Raw genomic sequence first — 22147 nt, forward strand, 5'->3', positions numbered from 1 at the left:
AGAGACAGAGAGAGAGAGAGAGAGAGAGAGAGAGAGCAGGGTCATTATCTGCAAGAAATGGATTACTCTTTACTCTTAGATTAGATTGCTGAGCACACCGAAGAACTGTAGCACGGCGCGCTTGGCAAGCCCCCTCACACACACACACACTCACACACACATTCACACTCAGCTCCTGTCGACTCTTCGACACATCCGTCATACAAGGAAGTCAAAATGGAGACATCAAAGCGGCTACAGCCTGATGGACATGTAGAAACAGACACACACAGTAAAGCTGTTCAGAAATCCACCTGCCAACCCACGGGTATCTGCCAGCACAGAAAATACTGAATTTCCCTTGTGATAAATAAAGTATCTATCTTTCTATCTAAAGGTAACTTATGTCTAACCATAACTTATGCAACACTACCAAAAATTCTCTACTTCCAGCTAATTTTGCTGGAATTACATTGAGACGTTTGGGGTCCGGATAGCGGATTTCGAGCTGTTATTTCATTTAAATGAGAAAGTAATTGGCTGGTTCTCTGTTTTTATTTAAAAATATATATATATGTACTGCCTTTGACAAAGGCGACGTTTTGGGAGACACTTGTATTTAGTTAACAATCTAAATAATAACCCATTTCTATTCCGATTGATTTGGTGACATTTAAAACACGTGATTTCATGTCATTTTTGTTTCATTTTGGAATTTCTAATAAAAATAAAGGCCGTTATCCATTTAAACTCCCATTTAAACAAAGTGACCAGTACTTTCACAGCTGAAGGTTGAGCAGCACAGACTTCTCTTTTGCCTTGATTTCATTCAGTCTTCTTTCATCCAGCAGAGGATCGGATAATATCACTTACCATTCTGTAAACAAATGGTCATGAACTGGTTTGGCTGGTCATTTTAACTGTTTTAGTGATACTAATAACAATCAGCATGACCTTAGGTTTTAAGTGGGAACTCCTGAATGATCTGGGAATAGGAATATTTTATTTTATGTATTCAGGTGTAGCCTCGTGCCTCATTTCCATTGTTTTAAATAAATGTATTTTCAGTGGATGATCTTAAAAAAAGACAGTACGCATACTTCTCACTAAGCAGCCTCTCCAGCCCTCACTTTCTTCTCAGCTTTCGGATTTTTAATGTATAATGCAAGGATGGATGCAATTATGGATGTGAAATATTGCTGGCAGACATAAAAACACATCACAAGCTGCGGTTTTGCTGCATTCATAACGCAGAAATAAGATCATCTTCTGAGGACTAGCATCCACTTTCCAGTCAGATAGCTTACATTATGAGTGTGTTTGGTTGCATAATTTTATTTTTCAGCCTAAAGCAACAAACTGTACTTTCACAGTTATGTACATAAAGCATCTGTGGGTAGAAATATATTATTGCTTGGTTTCTGCTTAGTTTTAAATATCTGACTTCCCAACCGTTGGTCACAATATTTTTTAAATATACGTCGATGAGTTTCATGTAAATGGAAAAAAACCAACTAAAGACAATGACTAAATTGAGAAAGACTGTTTCTGAAAGATATACTCCTGCACATTGACGCCTCCTCCCCCATCAACGTGCAAGATTTGCTTACATTAAGTATATAAATATTTATTTATAATAACACTTTGGTTAAACAGATGGTGATAAATAACATGGTTCACACAGCGAGAGAGAGATAAATAACACACTGTAAAACACAACACAAGACGGGCCAAATATAAAACAAACCCAAACATAAGACGGGGATAAAGTGTCTGTGGAGTGGGGCTTTTAAAGGCCACTTAAAACAATCCACTGATTGAGCAAATCCAATAGATTGGAGAAGAGAATTCAGGGAGTGGGGGCTTCCTTTTGGTTCCCCATGAGAGAGGTGGAAGCACAATATGCCAAGATTTGAGGACCGGCGAGGTTGAACAAGTAGCCCCTAAAGTATGCGAGAGCCAGTTCACGTCGTGCTTTATATATAAACAACAGGCTCGTGTAGTTTATTCTAATTTAATTTTGATGCAGCTTTGACAGCCAGCTCTAGGTCATAGGCTTGCAGCTGCATTTTGAACCAGCTATTATTGATTTAGATCAGCTTGACTGAGGCATGTGTAGAGGGAATTATAATAATCAGGAGAGGAGAAAATTCAGGTTTGAGCTTATAGTTCAAGATCTGTGGAAGAAAAGACCTGTTAAGAGCATTACCACATGGAAAGGCAACGACGACAAAAGAAGAACAACATTACCGCCCATTAAGAAACACTGGTTCTTCCTCGTAATTGGTTTAGCAACAGCTTGACCAATACAAATAGTCCACAATTATCCCGAAAATTGAATCGCGCCTTAACGCCAAGAACAAAATACTACCAGTCAGCAACTGACCCGTCAGCATTCATCTTTCCAGCCCAGCTAGTGATGTAGTGCCCCCCGAGCCTCTCTGACAGCATTTCCTCACCACCAGCCTTAAACGTATGTGGAGAGAAGTCCTTTACACAAATAAACTAATATGTGAACCTGTCAAACCAATACACGGTTCTCAAATCCGACACCTGAGGGATCATGCTGATTTTCTTTGTAGCGAACTCCACACCTGGAGAGTGCGGCAAAAGTTTAGAAATGATCTTTCTGCTCTTGTCATATTGCTGCCAATAAAGGAATAAAAAACCCAAACGCCAGAGCAAGTCACGACAGAGAATAACATGAGAAAGGATTCTCTAAGGTGAGGCTGCTGGAGGCTGGCACCAAAGGCGACTGGTGGCTTTGTGAAATACAACGGTTTCAATTCACTCCCTAAGCTGTCGGCAGACATCAATGAAGCGCATGAGGTAATGAGAAAAACCGCTTATGTCAGATGTTTGACACTTTTAGACGATAGACGGCGAGATGCGCAGAAGAGTTCACCTCTGAACGAGTTCATCTTTGTTATTAATATTATCATTTCATCTTCTAGACAGCCCTCTCTTTGCTGGTGTAGCACAAAAACAATCCCTGGAGGTCCCTTGCCCACATCCTTTTTTTTTTTTCTGTGTGTCTGTGCCAGGTGAAGCATAGGCAACTGCCAGCGTCTAGAGAGAACCAGTCTGCACAGAACAGCCATACCTTTACACTACTTAACCCACGCCTCATCACACTCATCCGCACATGAACACACAGCAACTTGGATAAAGAGATGAAAAGAGGGAGAAAAAATCATTCTGCCTTCCTTTGTTTTCTTGCCTCTAAGGCAAGATTGATCTGACCAATCTATGATTTTGTGATAATATTCTTGTGTGGACTATTTTGCCTGACATATTTCCATTCTGAAACGCGTATCAGGATGTGATTTGACAATAATACTTTGATCGTACCAAAACGTAAGGGGAAACACAGCGGGCTTAATCTGTAGGTCATTTAAGCACCACTTAAAATAAACAGATCTAACGCAACATTAACTGTTCCTTGGTCCGGACACGTTACACTACCAATGTTGTATATTTTTAGCACATCTGGCTCCGGTGGGACTGGGAGCCCTGTGTCTAATCCCCACAGAGGCAACCAAGGACATGTTGTCTCCTGGCTGTCACGGACGATGACGATGAGGCGAGCTGACACTTTGAGCCATTTGGCTTGTTGAGGGTGTTGATTTCACGTCGGGGCACGCCGAGGCACACACATTTAATGCTTAGTTGACCAGTCATCATAACACAGAACCAGAAGACCCGTGAGGCAGATGGGATGGTTGAGCAAAACATTTGCAAGCACCACGTAAGAGACTCGGCAAAACACTGACGAGACAGAGAAATGCAGGTTTATTTCATACCGAGTACAAAATCTGACTCCTGAATACATCACAGGGGGATTTCGGGACTTGTAAATGTTTATAATTTTTTGACATTTCTAGCAATTAACCAGGTAATTGGAAAATAGTGCCACATTAATTTATGTTAAAAACTAATTCAGAGTTGTGTAACACATTTTTATTATTATTTTTTTAATAAAAATAGATGAATGTGTACTTCATAGTGTACTCAAGGTGCGTGTGTGTGGTGAGTCTGGTGGGGGTGTTGTTGCCTTGACTACCAGAGTGTGAAGGTATGGTTTCCAGCATCAGTTCTGGTTATTATGGATGTAGCATAGGCAACACACACGCACAACCACACATTCAAACTACACAGGCACGCACGCACACACACACACAGGGTGCCTCTGCGACACCAGTGCTCGGAGCAAAAAAAAAAAAAAATGAAAACACCTGAGTCGTGACGGGGTTACGAAACGACCTCGGAGAACTGGGTGTCTGTGTCGGTTAAGGGACAAACCCAGTCGCTGCTCGCGTTTGTCAAACATCAAAGGCGGAAGGACGGTCGGTCAGTCGGTCAGTCGGTCGGTTTGAAATACTCACGCTCTTCTTCCGCAGGTGCAGCCCGTGCTTGAGTAGCCCCGGTAGGTCCCGGATTTTGTGTTTGAGCTGAGCCTGGTCCCTTGCGCTCCTGTTCCACCGCAAGCCCGCGAGCAAGCCGTCCTCTGCGGGCTCCGAGTCGTCCATGGTTCTTCTCCTGCGTGTCCTCCTCGAGCTGCCTGCCTGCGTGCGCTCCCGGGGTCTACTGTGTCCTCCTCACAAGGCGCACCGCCGCCCGCGCCCGTTCGCCATTTCCCCCCGCCTCGCGCTTACTCTCGGCGACCCGCATCTGCAACCAAACCGCGCGCTATTCCGCAGCACGCGACGCCGCTGCTCCACCCAAATGGCTCGCGCGTCCTACTCCTCTCAGGAGTAGCACCAGGTTGATGCGCGAGCGTGTGTGTGCTTGTGTGTGGGAGACGAGGAGAAGAGAGGGGAGGGGTGGGGGGTCACAGGTGCACAGAAACGTTGCATCACCTCCACCACCTCTCAGTCCTAAATACATCCATGTTGGGGCCAAGTTAACGCGTTAAAGTACCACTTCAACTCTCACAGCTACTGGCGCCGTCCACATGTTAGTGCGCATTTGCGTCAGAAGTTTCTACCCGTTTGAAACAACACAAAGGACAGCGAGGTCTTTTGGGGGAAGGGAGGAAAAAAAAAGACACAGGCAGAAGGCACTCGGTAGGGCTACGTCACCGCATTACCTGGCTCAAATTTCCATAGGTAAACAAAGAGCACAGCCGCAGAAGAAAGAGTGTTATCTGCGTGTTTGTGCGTGGTGGCCTACTTTCAGGAGTCCGTTTTTCTAGTTTATAGCTGTGCGTCGTCCCGACGGTGTGATAGGCCTATTGCTGTGGTAGTTGAAGGTGAGCCAGTGTCTCTCATATGGTTTCCCCATTCACCGTTGTTAGAGACGGTGTAGCCCATGTTTAAAGAAAACACCAGCAAAGGTTAAAACTTGGACCTGTTTGATGAAAAATATTATCACCAGTTTCAATATGGGGGTATGCCTTTACACCAGCCCATAAATTCAGGAAAGCTCCAAATATATTTACTTATATTGCTTTTCAGACATGCATACGTAACTAGATACAATGACTGCATGTTACAGATCTGACAGTAACTTTACAGAACATGAATATATATAATAGGCTACTACCTGAGTAATGTTTGGCTCGAACACAAGTTGGAAATCAGCACATTCTCACTTCATCACTGATGTATTTTTAAAGTTATCTTGCCACTGAAGCCTTAATTATGATCCTGAGTGTGAGGGATTCTATTAATATATTCCACCCATATTCCCATATTCTTACATTGTGTCCCTGATTGTCATTAAATAATTTCTCTAGCAGAGAGCAATGATGAGTTTATTTTTCAAACTTTTGATGCCCCCCTCAGGGCAGTGGTTTTTTGTTTATTTGTATTTGCATTTTTCCGCCCGTGGATTCACATCAGAATTTCTCAGAAATCGGCATCGTCTCCTAAATACGACATTCGTCTAACAGTGAGTGTAGTCCCTGAAAAATACCGGGCAAACCCTGCAGTGTTGTCAAACAAAACTGGCAGATTTCTTTAAGGGTATTTCCTGACACATGAGACAGAAATTTGTCGGATACAGAAAAATTAGCACACGTGCAATCAATGAAAATCGGTATATTTTCTCTCTGTATCATCATTGTGGCTTCACGGGCACTGAATGGCACGAAAGAAAAATGAAATGTGTGTCTTGAAAAAGAGAACACTCTAGTGCTCTTACTGGTTAACGTCAAGTAACATGATTAAAGAACTCCGCTGAATACGATATGAAAGAGAATTAATTTGTCCTTTTCAGCATATCCGAGAGGATCTGAGCCAAGCAGAGTTCAGTTCGAGTGCAGCGGGTTCACTTGTGTAACTCACATGTCGAGCGTGCTTCTCGATAGGATTTGTAATCTGGGATAATTGGCCCCTTTCAGGGACTCAGATTATACTGACACCATCGCTGTCAGAGGTAATGGACCGGCATACTGTTGGGCAGCTGTCACAGACAAAATAAACCTCTCTGTTTTTATTTTGATCAAAGGCATCCATTCACATGTCAGACTGTAGTTGGGTGGTGGATGTACACTCAACCGAGGGAAGATCAGTTCAATTATACAGACACACAATCACCATCTCCATCAAGCACCGTACTAGGGAAGTCGCCATAAAGTTCGAAAGTCCTTAAGTTTTGCTCTGTCTGTGAACACTTTATTTTAATATAGCGATCGGAACAGGAAATAATGAGAATGAAATACCAGCATGGCAATAAAAACTGGATTAGGTTACCAATGATTTTCTTCGAAATGTCTAAACCAGGGATGTCAAACATAAGGCCCGTGGGCTAAAACCAGCCCAACGGAGGGTCCTTTCACGCCCACGGGATAAATTTGCAATGGTGAAAATTAGAATTAAGCTTAAGACCAATTTGAAAATTAAAAATTTTCCACTCTGGGTCGCACCAATCTACTCACAGTCACGCACACAACACAACACTGAGACCTAAATTGCACTTCCTTTTCTTAAGAAATTTCAGGTTGCCGATAAAATGTTTTTAAAAGGACAGTTCGTTAAATGTAAACATCTTCACAATGTATTTCTCTGAAATAAAACAAAGGGAGAAAATGGTGGTGTCATTATTTACAGGTAATTATGCTATAATGTTACTGGTCTGACCCACTTGAGATCAAACTGGGCTGTATGTGGCCCCTGAACCAAAATGACACCCATGGCCTAAACTTTCAAAGATCTTAAGGAAAATCAAAACGAACTTGTTTGAACTTGTTTGTGTTCGCCTGAAGACGTTTCACCACTCGTCCAAGTGGCTTTTTCAGTTTTGAATGATTGGTTTTTATTAGGTTTAGGTTTTTATTAGGGACACTTGAAACTCTCATGATTGTGTCTATTAACAATCCGTTACTTACTTGCAATTCAAACAGACCCCAGTCATGTGTTAGTGACATTCAGTAACAGTCAAAGTTGGCATTAAAATAAAAATAAAAATGTCGCCTTAATTGTTATTTGTATTTATCGTTGTCTGCACAGTGTGGCTGTAGTGTGAGCTGGATATCGCTCGTATAGTTTTAGAAGGAGCCTAAGTGACGAGTTCCTACGCAGGCTTGACGTACCGCACGGCTACTGAAAGAGAGTTCTGTCTGAAAATGCAAAGCAGCCTTGACATCACCTATTAAAAGGATTTTTCCACGGGAAATTACAAAGAGGGCTTATTCTGATGAAGAAAAAAAAAATTCATTCACGCAGGAGCCTCGTGAGCGCCAGAATGCGCCAAAGTCTAAAAGCAGAGCTGGACATATTTAATGAACGCGCACTTACATCATTACATTCAGGTCATTGTTTAGGTAGTTAGAGGACGATATTGAACCAGAGGTCGCCCGACCATCTGTGAAGGAGACTGCATTAAAACAAACAAAAAAGACTGAAGAGAATGAGCTTGCGTTCTCCAAACAATAAGGTACGTTTCAAAGACACTCCAGTGAAGAACGTTTCAAATTTGGACTCGTGAGACACTCCTGAAAGCGAAATCAGGAAATAAGGAAAACACTTGGTAGTTTGCTGAATTGCTGAGGGAGCAAAAGAAGCGAAGGGGACTTTGGGCTTTTCTCGTGCCTGGAGTCTGGAGGATGATGAAATACGTTGCTCTGCAGTCCTCGGGGACCACGCTGAGACCAGCCGCTGATACATGCACACACAGTCACATATGCACACACAGCAGAATCAAATAAACCTGATAGTGAAGCAGAAAAAAAAAAAAGGCACATAGTGCATACACAGTACAGTACGCCATGATTACATGTTGACGCCAAGGGAGAGGAATGGATTATAGGGGGAGGGGAAGTGGAGTGATGGAGGAGATGGGAAGGGAAAGAGGAAGAAGGCCGAGAAGGCTGGAGAAAGGGAGAGATAGTAAACCAATTACCATAGGACTGGAAAAAGCCTTTCATCCTAAAAACGGTCACCGCACACACAAATATATACACTTCTATCTTTTTTTTCCCCGGCATACAAATACGGCAGCCAGACACACACACACTGGTCAGGCATCCCCCTTTATCACTCACTCCCGCACATATTCTGAGCCCTCTTCAAACAAATGCACTCTTGATTAAATATTGAAGAAAGCCTGTGGCGGACCGAGAGGAGATACAATTCCTCGCTCTCCTTCAGAATTTGCAAAGAAGTATAGGAGCAGAAGAAGAGGGAAGAACTCAGTGGCCCCAGAAAAAGGCGCAAAAGGGAAGGGAAGGATGATGAGAGGTGGGGGTGGGAAGTGAGAGGATGGAGCAGAATCACAAGGGAAAGAAAGGTAAGGAGTGGACCGCCACGTTGAGCTACAAGCTACAGCCAGTGTGACGGAAAAGGTCACATAAACAAAAGCACGAACAACGCTCACGCCATGAAATGTCTCACACTGTTCTTTGCACTTTCATTGTAAGTAATTGTACTGCCCTTTACCGCACGACGGAGGTAATGGGAAAGACTGAAGACTCTGGCTTCAGTAAAATGTTAATCGTTCTTCTAAACGGTCTAAACCATAGGTCTTCAACAGGGGGTCCGTGACCCCTAGAGGGTCCGCGTAGGTACTCCAGGGCAGTCGCAAAATCTTTGGTTGATTAGGTACTTTATATATTTTTTAAATTTTCCCAGACTACAGTAGGCTCCGCCCCTATCGCTTCTGAATCAATCACAAGGCCACATATTACACGCTGACTGTCAGGTTCAAAGAGCTTATTCAGTCCCCAGGTAAAATCCCAGAGACATGCTGCAATATTAGCAGAAGAGAAGCTAGCAGTGCAGCTCGCTCCCATCAGTCTACTACTGAGGACGAAATGGATCGCTTTGTCACTAGAAATAAAAAAATTATTGTATTTGAACCTGTGTATTATTTGAATAAACTTAATATTGAATGTAGAATGATGATAATAATGTATATTTATAAACAGCACTAGGCCGAGTTTAATATAGAACACATATAGTAGGTAGGGGGTCCCTACTTAATCTCTCCATCGGTTTGGGGTCCTTGGCCTGAAAGACCCCTGGTCTAAATGAAATTACTTTAAAATGTGGCATATGTTCATGTCCACCACCACTCTAATTATACTTTCATTTGACACAAACTAGTTAAATGAACTATTTTATTGATAAAAATAAATAAATAAAGCATTTCCATCAGTCTCAGCTGGAGTGTGTGTGTGTGTGTGTGTAATGTTAATTGGCAAATGTCAGGATGACCCACGAAGCTCAGCTAGCGGATACGTCAGGTATTGTACCGGCTAAATGGCAGCATTGTCATTGTCTGTTAGCATGCTGAGGTACAGCCTACATGGCTGCGGACTCCCTCAGTCTTTTAACTGAGTCTGGATTTAGAGTCATTTTTGAAAACAAACAAACAAACAAACAAACAAACATGAACATTTAAGCATGTTAAAAAAAAAAAAAAAAAAAAAAATCCAAGAACACACAAACTGGAAATGTTTGCTTCCAAGGTAAAATAATAGAACCTCCTGGAAACATCAGGGCAATGTTGACATCTATCTATCTATCTATCTATCTATCTATCTATCTATCTATCTATCTATCTATCTATCTATGTCTGTCTGTCTGTCTGTGTGAACCCTCCTTAGACCTAATGCGTGACTGCCATCTACCTGCAGACCCGGTGAAGCGCAGGCAGGATTTCAATGTCACGGACGTTTCCAGCCAGACACTTCGTCCTTCACTACTTCAGAGATTTCAAAGGCCTGTGACTAAAGATACAGGCTGAAGGTTTTTAAGATCAGGCACTGCGATGCACAAAAGAACACCTGGGGGGGCAAGTGGGAGAGAGATTAGAGGAACACCAGCACTCACATACTGCAATCAGAGGCTTCTATCTGAAGGGTACCTAGATAGGAGACACTTTGAAGAAAAAAAAGTGCTGTTTAAAAAAAAAATAAAAAAACTCTCTGAACAGGGCTACCAACCAACAGATTAATCTAGCCATGGTATGTGTATTTATAAATATGCATTATGTTGTTCAGGATAACAGGAGGTTTTAGAAAATTATGCAAGGACCAGATCTGATGAACTGAAACATGACATCAAGTGATCAAATTTCCACCTGGTGCCAACCATATGTTGGTAGTGTGTCGCACTGAAGTGGCTGGGCTACACGCACATGTACAGTATGTACACATGTACACAGGCAAAACATTATGACCACCTTCCTAATATTGTTATATAATGTTGATCAGTTTGTGATCTAGTGAATTTGGAGTCCAGGTCGTCACCTTGTGCTGTTTTTATTTATTTATTTATTTTATTTGAGTTGTTCTACTATTTATGTATGTGTCTGTGTCAATCTGCATCCTGACTGGGGATGGCTGCTGCCATAGGGTAGTGTCATTGTTAAGAGGTGAGGTTGTCTAGTCTGGTCTAGGTTGGTGCTGCATGTCTAAGTAACATCCGCAAACGTTTCCCAGCAGAACACAGGATGGTCAATGTCATTCATTTCCCCTGCCAGCAGTTTTAATGTTGTGGCTGATTGGTGTACAGTATACACATGTACATTTTCAGGTCAGTACACAAAATCAGCAGAGTGGCCACAAGAAGCTGAAACGATGTACAAGATGGCCACACACATAGAGTTATTAAGAGGAATCAGACTTACAAATAGTGTTCATAATGCAACTAAAGTTGCTGAAAAAGAAAGGAGTTTCATTAATGATGAAAGAAACAAGAAAAAGAGGATGTGACTGATTTGGAGACTACATTACACTCCTCTCAGCTACAGATAAGTGCGTAAAAATAACTGAAAGCGTGTTGTCTTGTTGTCTGACTCCAGTATAATAGGAGAAGCTGAAGCTTTAAGTCATTAATAACAACAACAACAAAAAAAAGAAGTTAGCGACTGTCTTTAAAATTTGCCTATAGATTTAACTTGGTTTCATACTTTGAACTAAAGTACACTCTTGAGGTGGCTCACAGTTTCCCCTGGTAAAATAAACAAAGGAAGAAGATTTGTTTATGTGCAGGCCACGACCATGGAGACACACAAAGTTCTACAGCAACCAAATCATCCCTCCCTTTCTTAGTCACACACTTTACACAATTTCCCTAGAAATGAAATGCCAGAATAAGAGGAAGCCTGCACTGGACCCTTGAGGATGATGGAATAGCAAAATTATGCTGAATAATATTTCTGGAAATGTGATAAGAGTAACATCCTCTGCAAGCTGCAAGTGTCAAAGTTCATTGACATTTGAGTCGTGGTAGTAATCCACAGAGATTCTGCTTTATCAGACCTTCTCATGTGAGTGCTCATCATACTGTGTTTACTGAGAAATAAACACTATTACCATTATTTGAAAATGATCTTTTTTTTTGGTCTTGAATCCTGCTAGAAGATTCCTGGTAGTATGTTTTATGAAGCACTGGGAGACTGGCCAGGTGCTCCCAGGCTCCGGACAAACAAGACCAATCCAATACAAACAAGACTCTGCAACTGGAAGGAGTTAAAAGACACCTTCAGAGTCCACGACCCACTGACCCTCTTCTCCCGTGACCCTCCCTTCCTCAGTCATACATAAGAGAATTTCATCAGAAGTATGACTGGGCAATAAGAGGAAGCCTGCAGGAAAAAGAGCACACATATGCTATATGCTCAGGCCGGAAATCTCTTCACTTCCATCACTGTAATGTCCTAAAAATGGATAATATTCTCAATCTAGACAGCTATCACATCTTTATAGATGCCTGTCTCATCTTCAAAGTTTTAAATGCTCTTGCCTCCCTTGGTTAAGAGCTGGTTATGAATCAGACATGTACTCACATAGCCCATATAGTTTTCTTTATCTGATGTATACTCTCCGGGTTCTTGGTCCACGTCTGTTTTGCGATAGTGTCTGTCTGTGTCAACATTGTCTCTCTGTGTCTGGTTCTGTAATTGTCTGTTGTCTTCTCTGTCTGTGTTGCGTAGCTGCCTTGGGACTACGGCTGAAAATTAAAAATAAAATAAAAGATATAATAATTTACACTGATGGCTAACGCATCAGTGTTGATTAATGTGCATTGTCCCAATTCAATAAACTACTACTACTACTACTACTACTACTACTACTAATAATAATAATATTAATAATAATAAACAATACGCAGTATAAAAATGTCACTTGCAACATGTGGAGTATACACTGGTTTCATTTCATTTGTGTGTACATTCCTCCTCTCATTCTAAAACAATTTAATATATTCATCGCTCCTCATCTCTTCTCTTGGGCTTTAACAGAACAAACAGTTGTGCTAAGGGACTAGAACAAACCACATAGATCATTTGACCGTGTTCTCCATTAGCAGAATAAGTTGTAAAGGTAGATGTCTATATTTTCTACCTTAAGAATTTGCCATCCACGTTGACTAGGAGAAATGTTGCCTATTGATTGAAATCTACATGTTCATTACTGACCTGTGAAACAACTGCAGCCACAATGATGATAAAGATCATTCATGTGACCGTATCGGAAAGTCATGTCAAATCTAATTGGAAATGATAGAAATGAAAGAAAATGTGTGCTTACAATTGTTAAATTGGCAAATTCACACTGTCGTGGATTGAAGACAAAGTCAGAATTTCACACATGGACACATACATGCACGTGCATATCCTAAATAATAATTACAGATAATTTTGCCATGTATCAGGAGGCTGGTGGGTATTCCGAGTTTAGATGAAGGGATATGTCAAGTTATTTTCCAAATGATGAGAGATAAAGAGGGCTTAGCGTGGACTTGTTGTAATAAATGACAAGACACTTCAGCGAATCCAGAGACCCAAAGCTGGATAGTTCCACGTAAAACAAAACAATGAAGGCATCTCAAAGAATCAAGATCATTTCATTTTCTTTTCTGTTCCTTTAACAGATGAGCTCAGCTTCAAGGAGGAATATGTCTGAAATGGGCACTTCCCAGTGACCTCAACCAAGCTTTGACCCGCAACCACTGAGCTATTCTGAAGTCTCAAACAATCCACTAAAATTACCAAAACACTCCCCAATCAAAAGTGGACACAATCCCCTTCTTATTAATTCAGGAGTCCTCTGGTTTGATTCCCCATAAGTGATCCCTTCACACAGAGGGAAAGTTTAATAGCAATATTAATAGTAACTGGGGGAATTAGAAGGAAATATGTATTTTGAGGATGAAACGTGTCACGGTCATTTAGCTGCACGTAGTTCGTCCTCGGAAGGAAAACTCGAAGAATGAAAGAAAGTTGTGAAAACATAACCGAAAGTCAATGGAGGAATGTGACTCTTAATAGAACGGAAAAAAGGGAAATCTGGCATCCTGTGGATTTTGAAATGCCAAATGTCCCCAGAAAATAAGGTGTGTGGGGGGTAATATGTGTGTGGGAACATTTCTGTTACCACTATAACATTGGTATTTTTATTGATATTTTACATCAAAAAATGACTTAGGCAATTATGCTATTAGGCTAACGACACCCAGGCTAAGGTCATATTTTGGTTGTGAACATTGTATCCCAGCCAATAGGATAACAACATTCTTAAAATAAAAAAAAATAAAAAATAAAAAAATCTTTATCAACATCATAAATGAAAATCAAAATCAATCTTCTTATATTTTCATATCAGCAAATCCTTATTCTGTGTAAAGCATCATAAAGATGAGAGTAACAGAGGAAGAGGCATTGATAGAGCTATATATTGCTTAATATGGCTCAGGCTTACAAGATGACCTAAATATATGAGTTATCATCCTATAAAATATAAAATAATTTATATATATATATTATTATATATATATTTATATATAACAAAAGGTGTGCCTCATGGATCAGTTGTGGGCCCCGTCTTGTTTATAAACACATCTCATCTTCTCCTACCGTTTATTTCCTCACTAGGATCGCGGGGGTTGCTATCCCAGCTGTCATTGGGCGAGAGGTGAGGTACACTCTGGATACGTTTGTTTATAACCTCTGTTAATTAATATAAATTCTCCAGTTGGTTGCCATGTCCATCCTTACATGGATTCTGCACATCTTACATAACTTTTATTTATTCCTTTTCTAGTTGCAGCTGTCAAAAAGTGCATTGCAAGTACTGCATTAGTGACATGTTTAATGGAAGTAGTGATATCTAGAGAGTGCCAAAGAATAAATATCAAGGAATTTGGCTTAATAAATCTTTTACATTTAAAAGTCATACTAAGAAACTATGACAAAAAACTCTTGAACTGTTTAGAAGTTTAAAGTTAAGCTGAGGTCGTCTTTCAGTAAGTCTTAGACTCAGGGTATCCTTCATCATTTTTCAATAGGAAACTGAAGCTACTGTGTTGCTCTGTGCTCTCCTTAAAGCCACCAGACTCCTTTGAGAAAAACAGTAATTTTACCTCTTTACGTGATTATTTAAAAAGTCAGTATTCAGAAGCCTACTGGTTGGAAACAATTTAGACATACAGCAGCTTGACTATCTATCCGGGGGAGCTAAAACTGAAACTATATTTCACAGAGTTTTCATGAAATCCCAAGAAAGTACCAAGACCATTCGGAGGAACTGACAAGCTTTCCCCCCCCCCACAAGCAGCTTGGCATATTAGTAGTTTTGGATTTCTTAGTTAAAACTTGATGCAAGAGTTGGATCAAATATCCAGTATGACTCAGAAGAAGAGCAATATTTCTGTGTTTGCTTTACAACATCGCTCTTGCCGCTGCTTATCCAGTATGACCCTCCATAACCCAAGACCCCAACAGCACACTGAAGATACACAGATGGCAGATAGTTAAACTTACCACTATAAACGCAGTGACCATTGTGTCTGTGTTGGGTGACCCTTTCTTAAAGTTCTTAGACTTGGCAAACAAGTTCTTTTTTATGGACAGAGCAGTCAATGAATTTTAAGTGTGGAGTGTCCCAGAAGTGCAAAAAGTTTATATAAAAGTCCGTTGAAAGTTACAAACCGCTAATATAGCTGGCATCTTTAAAAACAGAAGCCAAAGCAGTGGTACAAAAATTTCTCTAAAAAAAAAAACAAATATCAAATATCAACAAAGTAATGGTGCAAAGTTATTACTGGATGCTTGTTAATGCATGACAGTAGTTACGTGGATGCAGTCCATTCAAAATGTCCAATACGGCCCTTTAAAAGATGTGAAGTGTAGTGATAGAAATACTCAAATAGAATATTCATAAGTAAGCTCAGACACAGGCAGGGACTTTGCTTGGTTGTGGTAGTTTAGTTTAAATGTGTATTTATACACAAAATGTTGCCCTGAGACACATGAATCTTCATTTGCAACAGAAACGTTTGATGCCTGATGATGGCTGAACTACATAAGCTATTGATCATTTTACTCTATCCTGTGTGTGAGTATGAGTATGGGAACATTTGTTATTCGTTTAGGCCTAATTATTAATTAATCTCTAAACTGCACGCACAAGCCATCATTGCAATGCAAATGCTCGGGTTTGGGTGGATTCCCTTTAAATTGGCTGAAAATCCCACGCCCTACCCAAATAACCATATTTGAATAAATGAATAAAAAAATAATAGGAATTAGAATGGACATCGTCTTAATCAAAACCACCGTCAACCACCCAAAGGATGCCCCACCACCACGCTTGACGTAATGCAGAAATTGCCTGCCTCTTTCAGGGAGGGGGGGAATTCCTCCAGGGAAGACTAGAGTATAAAATGACAGCCCATCACGAAGACACGACACCTCCTTCGGGCCCTGGCAACCCTCAGCATCAGTGGCAGCTCGACAAGATCTTCCCTTCAGCGCGTCATGCCCTCTAAACTTAGTAAGTGATCCGCAGCCTGCGGTGCGTTGCGTAGCGCACGTTTCCTGCACGCCTTCCTCTTTTCACTCACTCGTTCATTCATGCTTTTTCTCTCCCCCCGCACACAGATCTAGTGCTGCTCTCTGCAGTGATGCTGGCCGCTCTGCAGCCGCGCGCCTCCGGTGCTCCGCTGGAAGACGCGTTTACGGACAGCCCGGCGGGGGACACTTCAGGTGAGGAGGGGGAGGAAGAGTCCCCTCAGTCGACGACCAACCCCTACTCTCGTTTCGCTTTCCTGAACGACCGTCACAAGCAGGAGGTAAGACCTTTTGTCGTTCGTTTTCTTGAATGAGTGGTTCCTTGTCAAGTCTTACCGAGCAGATGTTTCTTTTCCATCTTTATTTATTTACATCATTTCTTCTCCATCAGTTTGAAGCAGAATTCCAAGGTGAACAATACAGCCGCCTGCACTCCCGCAGTTCCCCCCTGTTCCCGGAGAAGTGCCCCGCCTCCAACTTCAGCAAGGTTGGTGTCTTCCTTTCGTGCTGCTAAAAGAAAGTGTGCAATTGGGATAGTTTGAGCACTGTTAAATGTGTGCATGTGTCTCTCCTCTGTTCAGGAGGCTTGTCTCCACAGGTTGGCCCAGGGCCTCCTCACCTACAAAGTTCTCCTCAAGCACGTGGAGAAGGAGTACCCCAACAGTCAGATCCTCCAGGAAGTCAGAGGACTCTCCACCATGCTGTACGATCAGGTTATGAAAAAGGTACGCTGAAAACCTCTCTTTTCTGGGTTGATCCTGACATTGTTGTGATAAGGCAGCAGCTTTTCATCATTCATATTGTAGCAAATGGGATATGACCTTCTCATTGTGCTTAAGTAGCACAATACCCGGTGGTCTGGGTGCGCCTGCTTTAAATGTGTCCCACTCCCACAGATGAAAAACAAGAAGCGGGTCACGCCGCCGACCACGGCCGAGGAGGAGCAGATGCTGAAGGACATCGCCTCGCCCAAAGATCCCTTCGACAGGAAGATTATGGCACACGCCATCCTGCACTACCTCGCCAACTTCGCCTTCGACGGCAAAAGAGCCATCGACAGAAGGGAGAGGCTCAGATCGATGGGAATATGGCACAGCGCTTAAACCAAACGTAGAAAGAAAAAAATGATAAAGCAACTGTTACAAATGATTATCTCAGGGAAACTAGGTGTTAGTAACACCCTTACTCTTGTCAGCAAGTGCACCGACAAAGTGTGAGTGCGATGGGTTTGCAGCTATCCACTGTATGTACTATGTATTCAGTATTGTAAGCATGTGGGCTTTCTTTGCCCAGTTTTTTTTTTTGTTTTGTTTTTTAACTTATTTTACCTATTTATACACAGCTATTTATTGGAGAAAAATCTGTGATTGTAGGATTAACTTGAGCAGCAGATGGAAACGTATCAGAACATCAATGGCTGTCCATTTTTTTAAAAAGAACTATTTTGTAGTAATTATATTGAATATTTATTTAAAAGCTAAAGCTAGTGCACATTTTCATGATGTCTTTGATGTACACGCTCCTGTGAACGGGGCAACATTGTGTATGCACACGGAGATAAATAAAAAAAAACATGATTTGATGAGAAACTTTTGTCGCGTCTACTACACTTGGCAGATTTTCAAGGCTGCATTTGGAGGCCGATCAGATTCTGACCGGTCTCCTCGTGCGTGCGCATTTATGTTCAATGGAAAATGTGACATGAAGTAAATGATCTATGAATCACTGCTATTACATTACTGAAGGTTCAGTGGAAGAAGGCCCTTTAAGGACAGTTCCCGTATTTTTTGAACAACCACTTGACTGGTTGAAATGTAAACAAACAGAGTGTTCAATGCCATTTGACTCATTTTTTTGCCATTTCTGATGAATTCTTACTGTTATTTTTAAGTGTCGGAATTCATTACTGAAAGGATCCCTGCGGAAAACAGACGTAAAATAAACCTTGCACCGAAATCTCGCAGGTGAGTTGTTGCAGGATAACGTTTGATCAGTTGCAGCGCACGAGCAAATTGCGGCAACAAAACCAAAAGCAACAACAGGAAAAGATTTCAGACTGCAACACGGTGATGGAGATGTTTCACATGCTTGCAGGTTACAGTGCTCTCACTCAATATTGGGCCAGTTACACATAAGAAGATAGAAAAATAGGATCCAGACTTAAAAGCACTTGAATTATTCTTCAACATATCTCTTGGAAAATGCAACAAACAATCGTGTTCTTCTTACTGTAGTTATTTTTTTTTTTTAAAGTCATTGACGCAATTCCACTTACAAAGCAAGACAACAGCGTCATTTTGTTGAGGATTTATTTTTGGAAGTTTTAAATTACAAATAAAAAATGAGAAAAGCTTGAAGACTTTAGTAAACCCAAACAACAGTGTCACACATTCACGCACAAAAACTTTCAACTGATAGTCCAGTCATCCCTACATATGTCCAGGAGCACAGAAGCAAACACCTTCTGTACATCCATCGTACGTTTAGCCCGGGCGTTTACAATGTGGGAAGATATTCGTTCATTACATCTCGGGTGGTAAACGGTGCAAGTTATAGAGAGGGAAGATGTCGTCCATCTCCTCCAGTAGCGGATGTGTCACATGGTCTGAGAGGAGGATGAGGAGATTGGCTGTGACGGTGGTCTTCAGCCCCATAGCAAACTAGAGGAAAATGCATAGTCAAAATTAATGATGTCCCTTTGAAAAATTGAAAACCTCATCGTACACCGTGCTCTTCATTTCCCGTTACCAACTGCTGTGTCTGTAACATTCAAGCCCCCTGGTTCTGTATGTTTCTCATTCTGCTCCAGTTTTAAAAAACTGAATGTGGAAAAAAGATTTATTTCTTCGTGTACAGGGCGAACCAAGATGTCCAACTAACTCCTGTGCTCTCCGCTTTTCATTCGTTGACCACACAGTGTTGTTATGACATGTGGAATGTGAAGCACTTGGTGCAAATGCTCTTTTCTTTTAAGGAGCTATATGAATGAAATAAACTTGAGAGTGGGGCGTCTGTCAGGGTTGGTGAACAACTTCGTCTCATGTTGTGGAGCAAACCACCTACATCATCACAGCCAAAACTAAGGAGAGGGTGGTGGGTTTCTGGAGGTTTCTGTCCCTCCTGCAGCCTGTAACCATCAACGGGGAGATGGTTCAGACCTTTATGTAGCCAGATGTATTAACATTTCCCAGTAAGTACTGGAGATGTTTCATCAGCTCCCCCGCGACACTGTCTGGGACAAGTGCTTATGGAAAATGTCGTCCCGTCCTTTTTTTTTTTTTTTTTTACCCCATTAGCGGGGGTAGACGGACGCCCACACTAATTTTTATTCAATCTGAGGTTTCTTCCTGTCAAGAGGGAGTTTTTACTCCCCACTCTTGGGAGGGGAACTTGTTGTCGGGTTTCCCTCAGTAATACTGTAAGCTCTTGACCACACTATGTAAAGCGTCCTGAGAGGACTTTCTAATTTACTTCCATGTATGAAGCTGAACTTCTGATGCAACTGGAATCCTCCTCGCCGATACTTCTGCATTATTCGGCCAGCAGTAAAATTAACTACTAATGTCACGGTTCCATTGGCAGCCGTATACGTTCAAACCACAACGAAACCACCACGTTTGGCAGATGGACACGATATGTTCCTATTGTTCTCAATGTTGGTTAAAAAACAACAACTCTGTATTATTGTGACAAATCAATCTGTCGTTACCTCAACACCGTGGGCTCTGGCATTCCTGGATCTGCTCCCCGTTTGAAACCTGAAATTAAAAAAATAAATTAAAAAAATCACAGAAAATAATTAAAAGCATGTTTTAGAAAAGACCCAAGAAATGACTGAGGATTTACATTTACACATTAAGAGTGTTATAATAGCTGGGAAATGCCTGCACATGTAAATTCATTGACGATATCGTTTCGATACTGGGTCAGAAAGTCATTCTGCTCGAGTGATTACAATGTGTCAGCAGATTTGTCCCTGGCAAACACCCCAGTTTCGTTAAACTACAACATTGCATCACAACGCAGAAAGTAAAGGGGCCACGTAATCGCCTATGAAAATCAGCCAGCAGCACATTCATTTCCCCAATACATCCAGGTCACAGATAGTCAATTATGACGCAACAAATTCTAAAGAAAAGGGCAAGAGATTCCTAAAGACTAAAAATGGCCTCATTTAAATTTAAATTTAAATAAATCTCTTAACCTAGACCAAAACCGCTGTCCACAAATTTGTAAATATTGCATTTACTCTACAAAATGCCTTAAAATAACTCCGAATAGTAACAATCAGCCCGAGCTGTTCTACCACTAAGTATTCACATCAAATGAGTTCGTTTTAGCAGCAGAAGCAGTAAAAGTGTTCTGATCCTCTATTAGAAAAGTTGAAGCCCACACAGATTAATCAATTAATTGCTTGTTTTAATACATATCATGTATCGCATGGCCGACTCACGCTATGGCTATTTGAAATATCGAGAAGCCAATAACACAAAAGTAACGCATGTCTAATTTAAGAGAGGCTGAAGTAAAAAAAAAGCTCCAAGAGAGAAGTGACCAACCTAAAGAGTAAAAAATAGACGGGAGAAAGTTTGACATCAGCATTGGTCTTTCCAAAATGCTGCAGTCGGAGAGGATTCACTCAAATGGGGCAAATCCGCCGGCTGTGTGGTCACATATGCAAAAGTCTCAACTTCCCCATCTACATGCTCCATGTCGCAGCCATGCAAACGTCTCAACTTCCCCAACATCTCTTCAAACCATGACGAGCCACATCAGTGCCCAAAAACATGCAGCACTAAGAAACAGGCGTGCATGTATGTTTCAAAATGAACTTTTAAACCCACTACAGGATGCACTTCTTCAACCTACAATAGAGGACGCATGACTTTAATCCTTCAAGACCATCAATTAACCAAATTATCATCCAAACTGATCTGCATGTGGGAAATAGAATATAAAAAGCTCCCTTCATTTCTCTGTATGTTCTTGTATCAACACAGAATTACAGTATTTGACTTTTCATTTTAATATCCCACTCATCATGTCCATGGATGTGACTGCATGATGGATAATGATGCAGTGCATCTCTTCACCACAGAGGGGGGGCATCTACAGTCAACCACCAAGTCAATAAAAACTGGGACTAGAAACCTTGTTATCTTATTATATTTGACAGAGAGTTTGCGTTACGAGCGCACTAAAACACACACACACACAAAAATGGAGCTCAACATACACCCGCATACCCATGGGGAAATAATACCACTAACAGCTAATTCGTAAATGCTAACTAACTAAGCTAACCGGCTAACATTAGCGAGGCTTGAATCCTCATCTCGCCGCACTCCATCTGCCCCTGTCCGGATACTGACCGAGGTACAGCACGGTTGGGATAAAACCCCATCGGATGACAAACTGGCCGCATTGGAACAGCTGCTGCAGCCGCTGTTTGGTCTCTTTGCTGAGTTTAGCCATGTGTTTTATTCCCGGACACAGCGACGCTCCTGCGGCTTCCAAGGGCACGGAAGAGGAAGTGACGTCGACGGAACTGCACCGACGTTCTTCATTTGTCATTGGCCGCCACCTTGTGGACAGACGCGGGGCTGCAGGTCATTTACAACACACTGATGGAGCAAAAGTTACCCACTTTTAAACCACACTTAGCCATTGTAAAAAAAAAAAAAAAAAAAAAAATATATATATATATACAAAATATAAACCTTATATATAAAATATAAACCCAAAGTGTTTAGATTAAGTTTGGACAGAAGTGTCCGAGTAGCTTACACAAGCTACATATTTAACAATTGATAACTACATCTGTAAATGCCTTTGTAGTGGAACATTTCTTCCTAAAATAAGTACTAAGATAACTAATATAAAACTCTTTCACTATAAATGTTCTCCTTCAATCAGTAATACTGAAAAA

General features: G+C 41.3%; 3 protein-coding genes across 3 annotated transcripts in view; 1 reads left to right on the forward strand and 2 right to left on the reverse strand.

Annotated features, from left to right (window-relative positions):
• The window catches only part of rapgef5a (Rap guanine nucleotide exchange factor (GEF) 5a), a 40635-nt gene extending 35757 nt beyond the window's left edge, over positions 1-4878 (reverse strand). Inside the window, exon 1 of the mRNA XM_047604834.1 lies at positions 4365-4878. Coding sequence (XP_047460790.1) covers positions 4365-4508 — 144 coding nt within the window. The 5' untranslated portion in view covers positions 4509-4878. The remainder of the gene's footprint in view (positions 1-4364) is intronic.
• Positions 4879-15927: 11049 nt separating this feature from the next.
• LOC125020242 (interleukin-6-like) lies at positions 15928-18038 on the forward strand. Its single transcript, XM_047605580.1, has 5 exons — positions 15928-16201; positions 16309-16499; positions 16610-16705; positions 16800-16943; positions 17115-18038. Exons 1-5 carry the CDS (start codon positions 16186-16188, stop codon positions 17319-17321), a joined length of 654 nt encoding a protein of 217 aa, XP_047461536.1. The 5' UTR covers positions 15928-16185; the 3' UTR covers positions 17322-18038.
• A 472-nt stretch (positions 18039-18510) lies between these two features.
• Positions 18511-21802, reverse strand: tomm7 (translocase of outer mitochondrial membrane 7 homolog (yeast)). Its single transcript, XM_047604179.1, has 3 exons — positions 21591-21802; positions 19928-19976; positions 18511-18878 (listed from the first exon to the last, which is right to left on the reverse strand). The coding sequence occupies exons 1-3, from the start codon at positions 21790-21792 to the stop codon at positions 18863-18865; spliced, it is 267 nt and encodes an 88-aa protein (XP_047460135.1). The 5' UTR covers positions 21793-21802; the 3' UTR covers positions 18511-18862.
• Between the last annotated feature and the right edge of the window lie 345 nt (positions 21803-22147).

The sequence above is a fragment of the Mugil cephalus genome, chromosome 14 (assembly GCF_022458985.1).
Source record: "Mugil cephalus isolate CIBA_MC_2020 chromosome 14, CIBA_Mcephalus_1.1, whole genome shotgun sequence".
NCBI classification, from domain to species: Eukaryota; Metazoa; Chordata; class Actinopteri; order Mugiliformes; family Mugilidae; genus Mugil; species Mugil cephalus.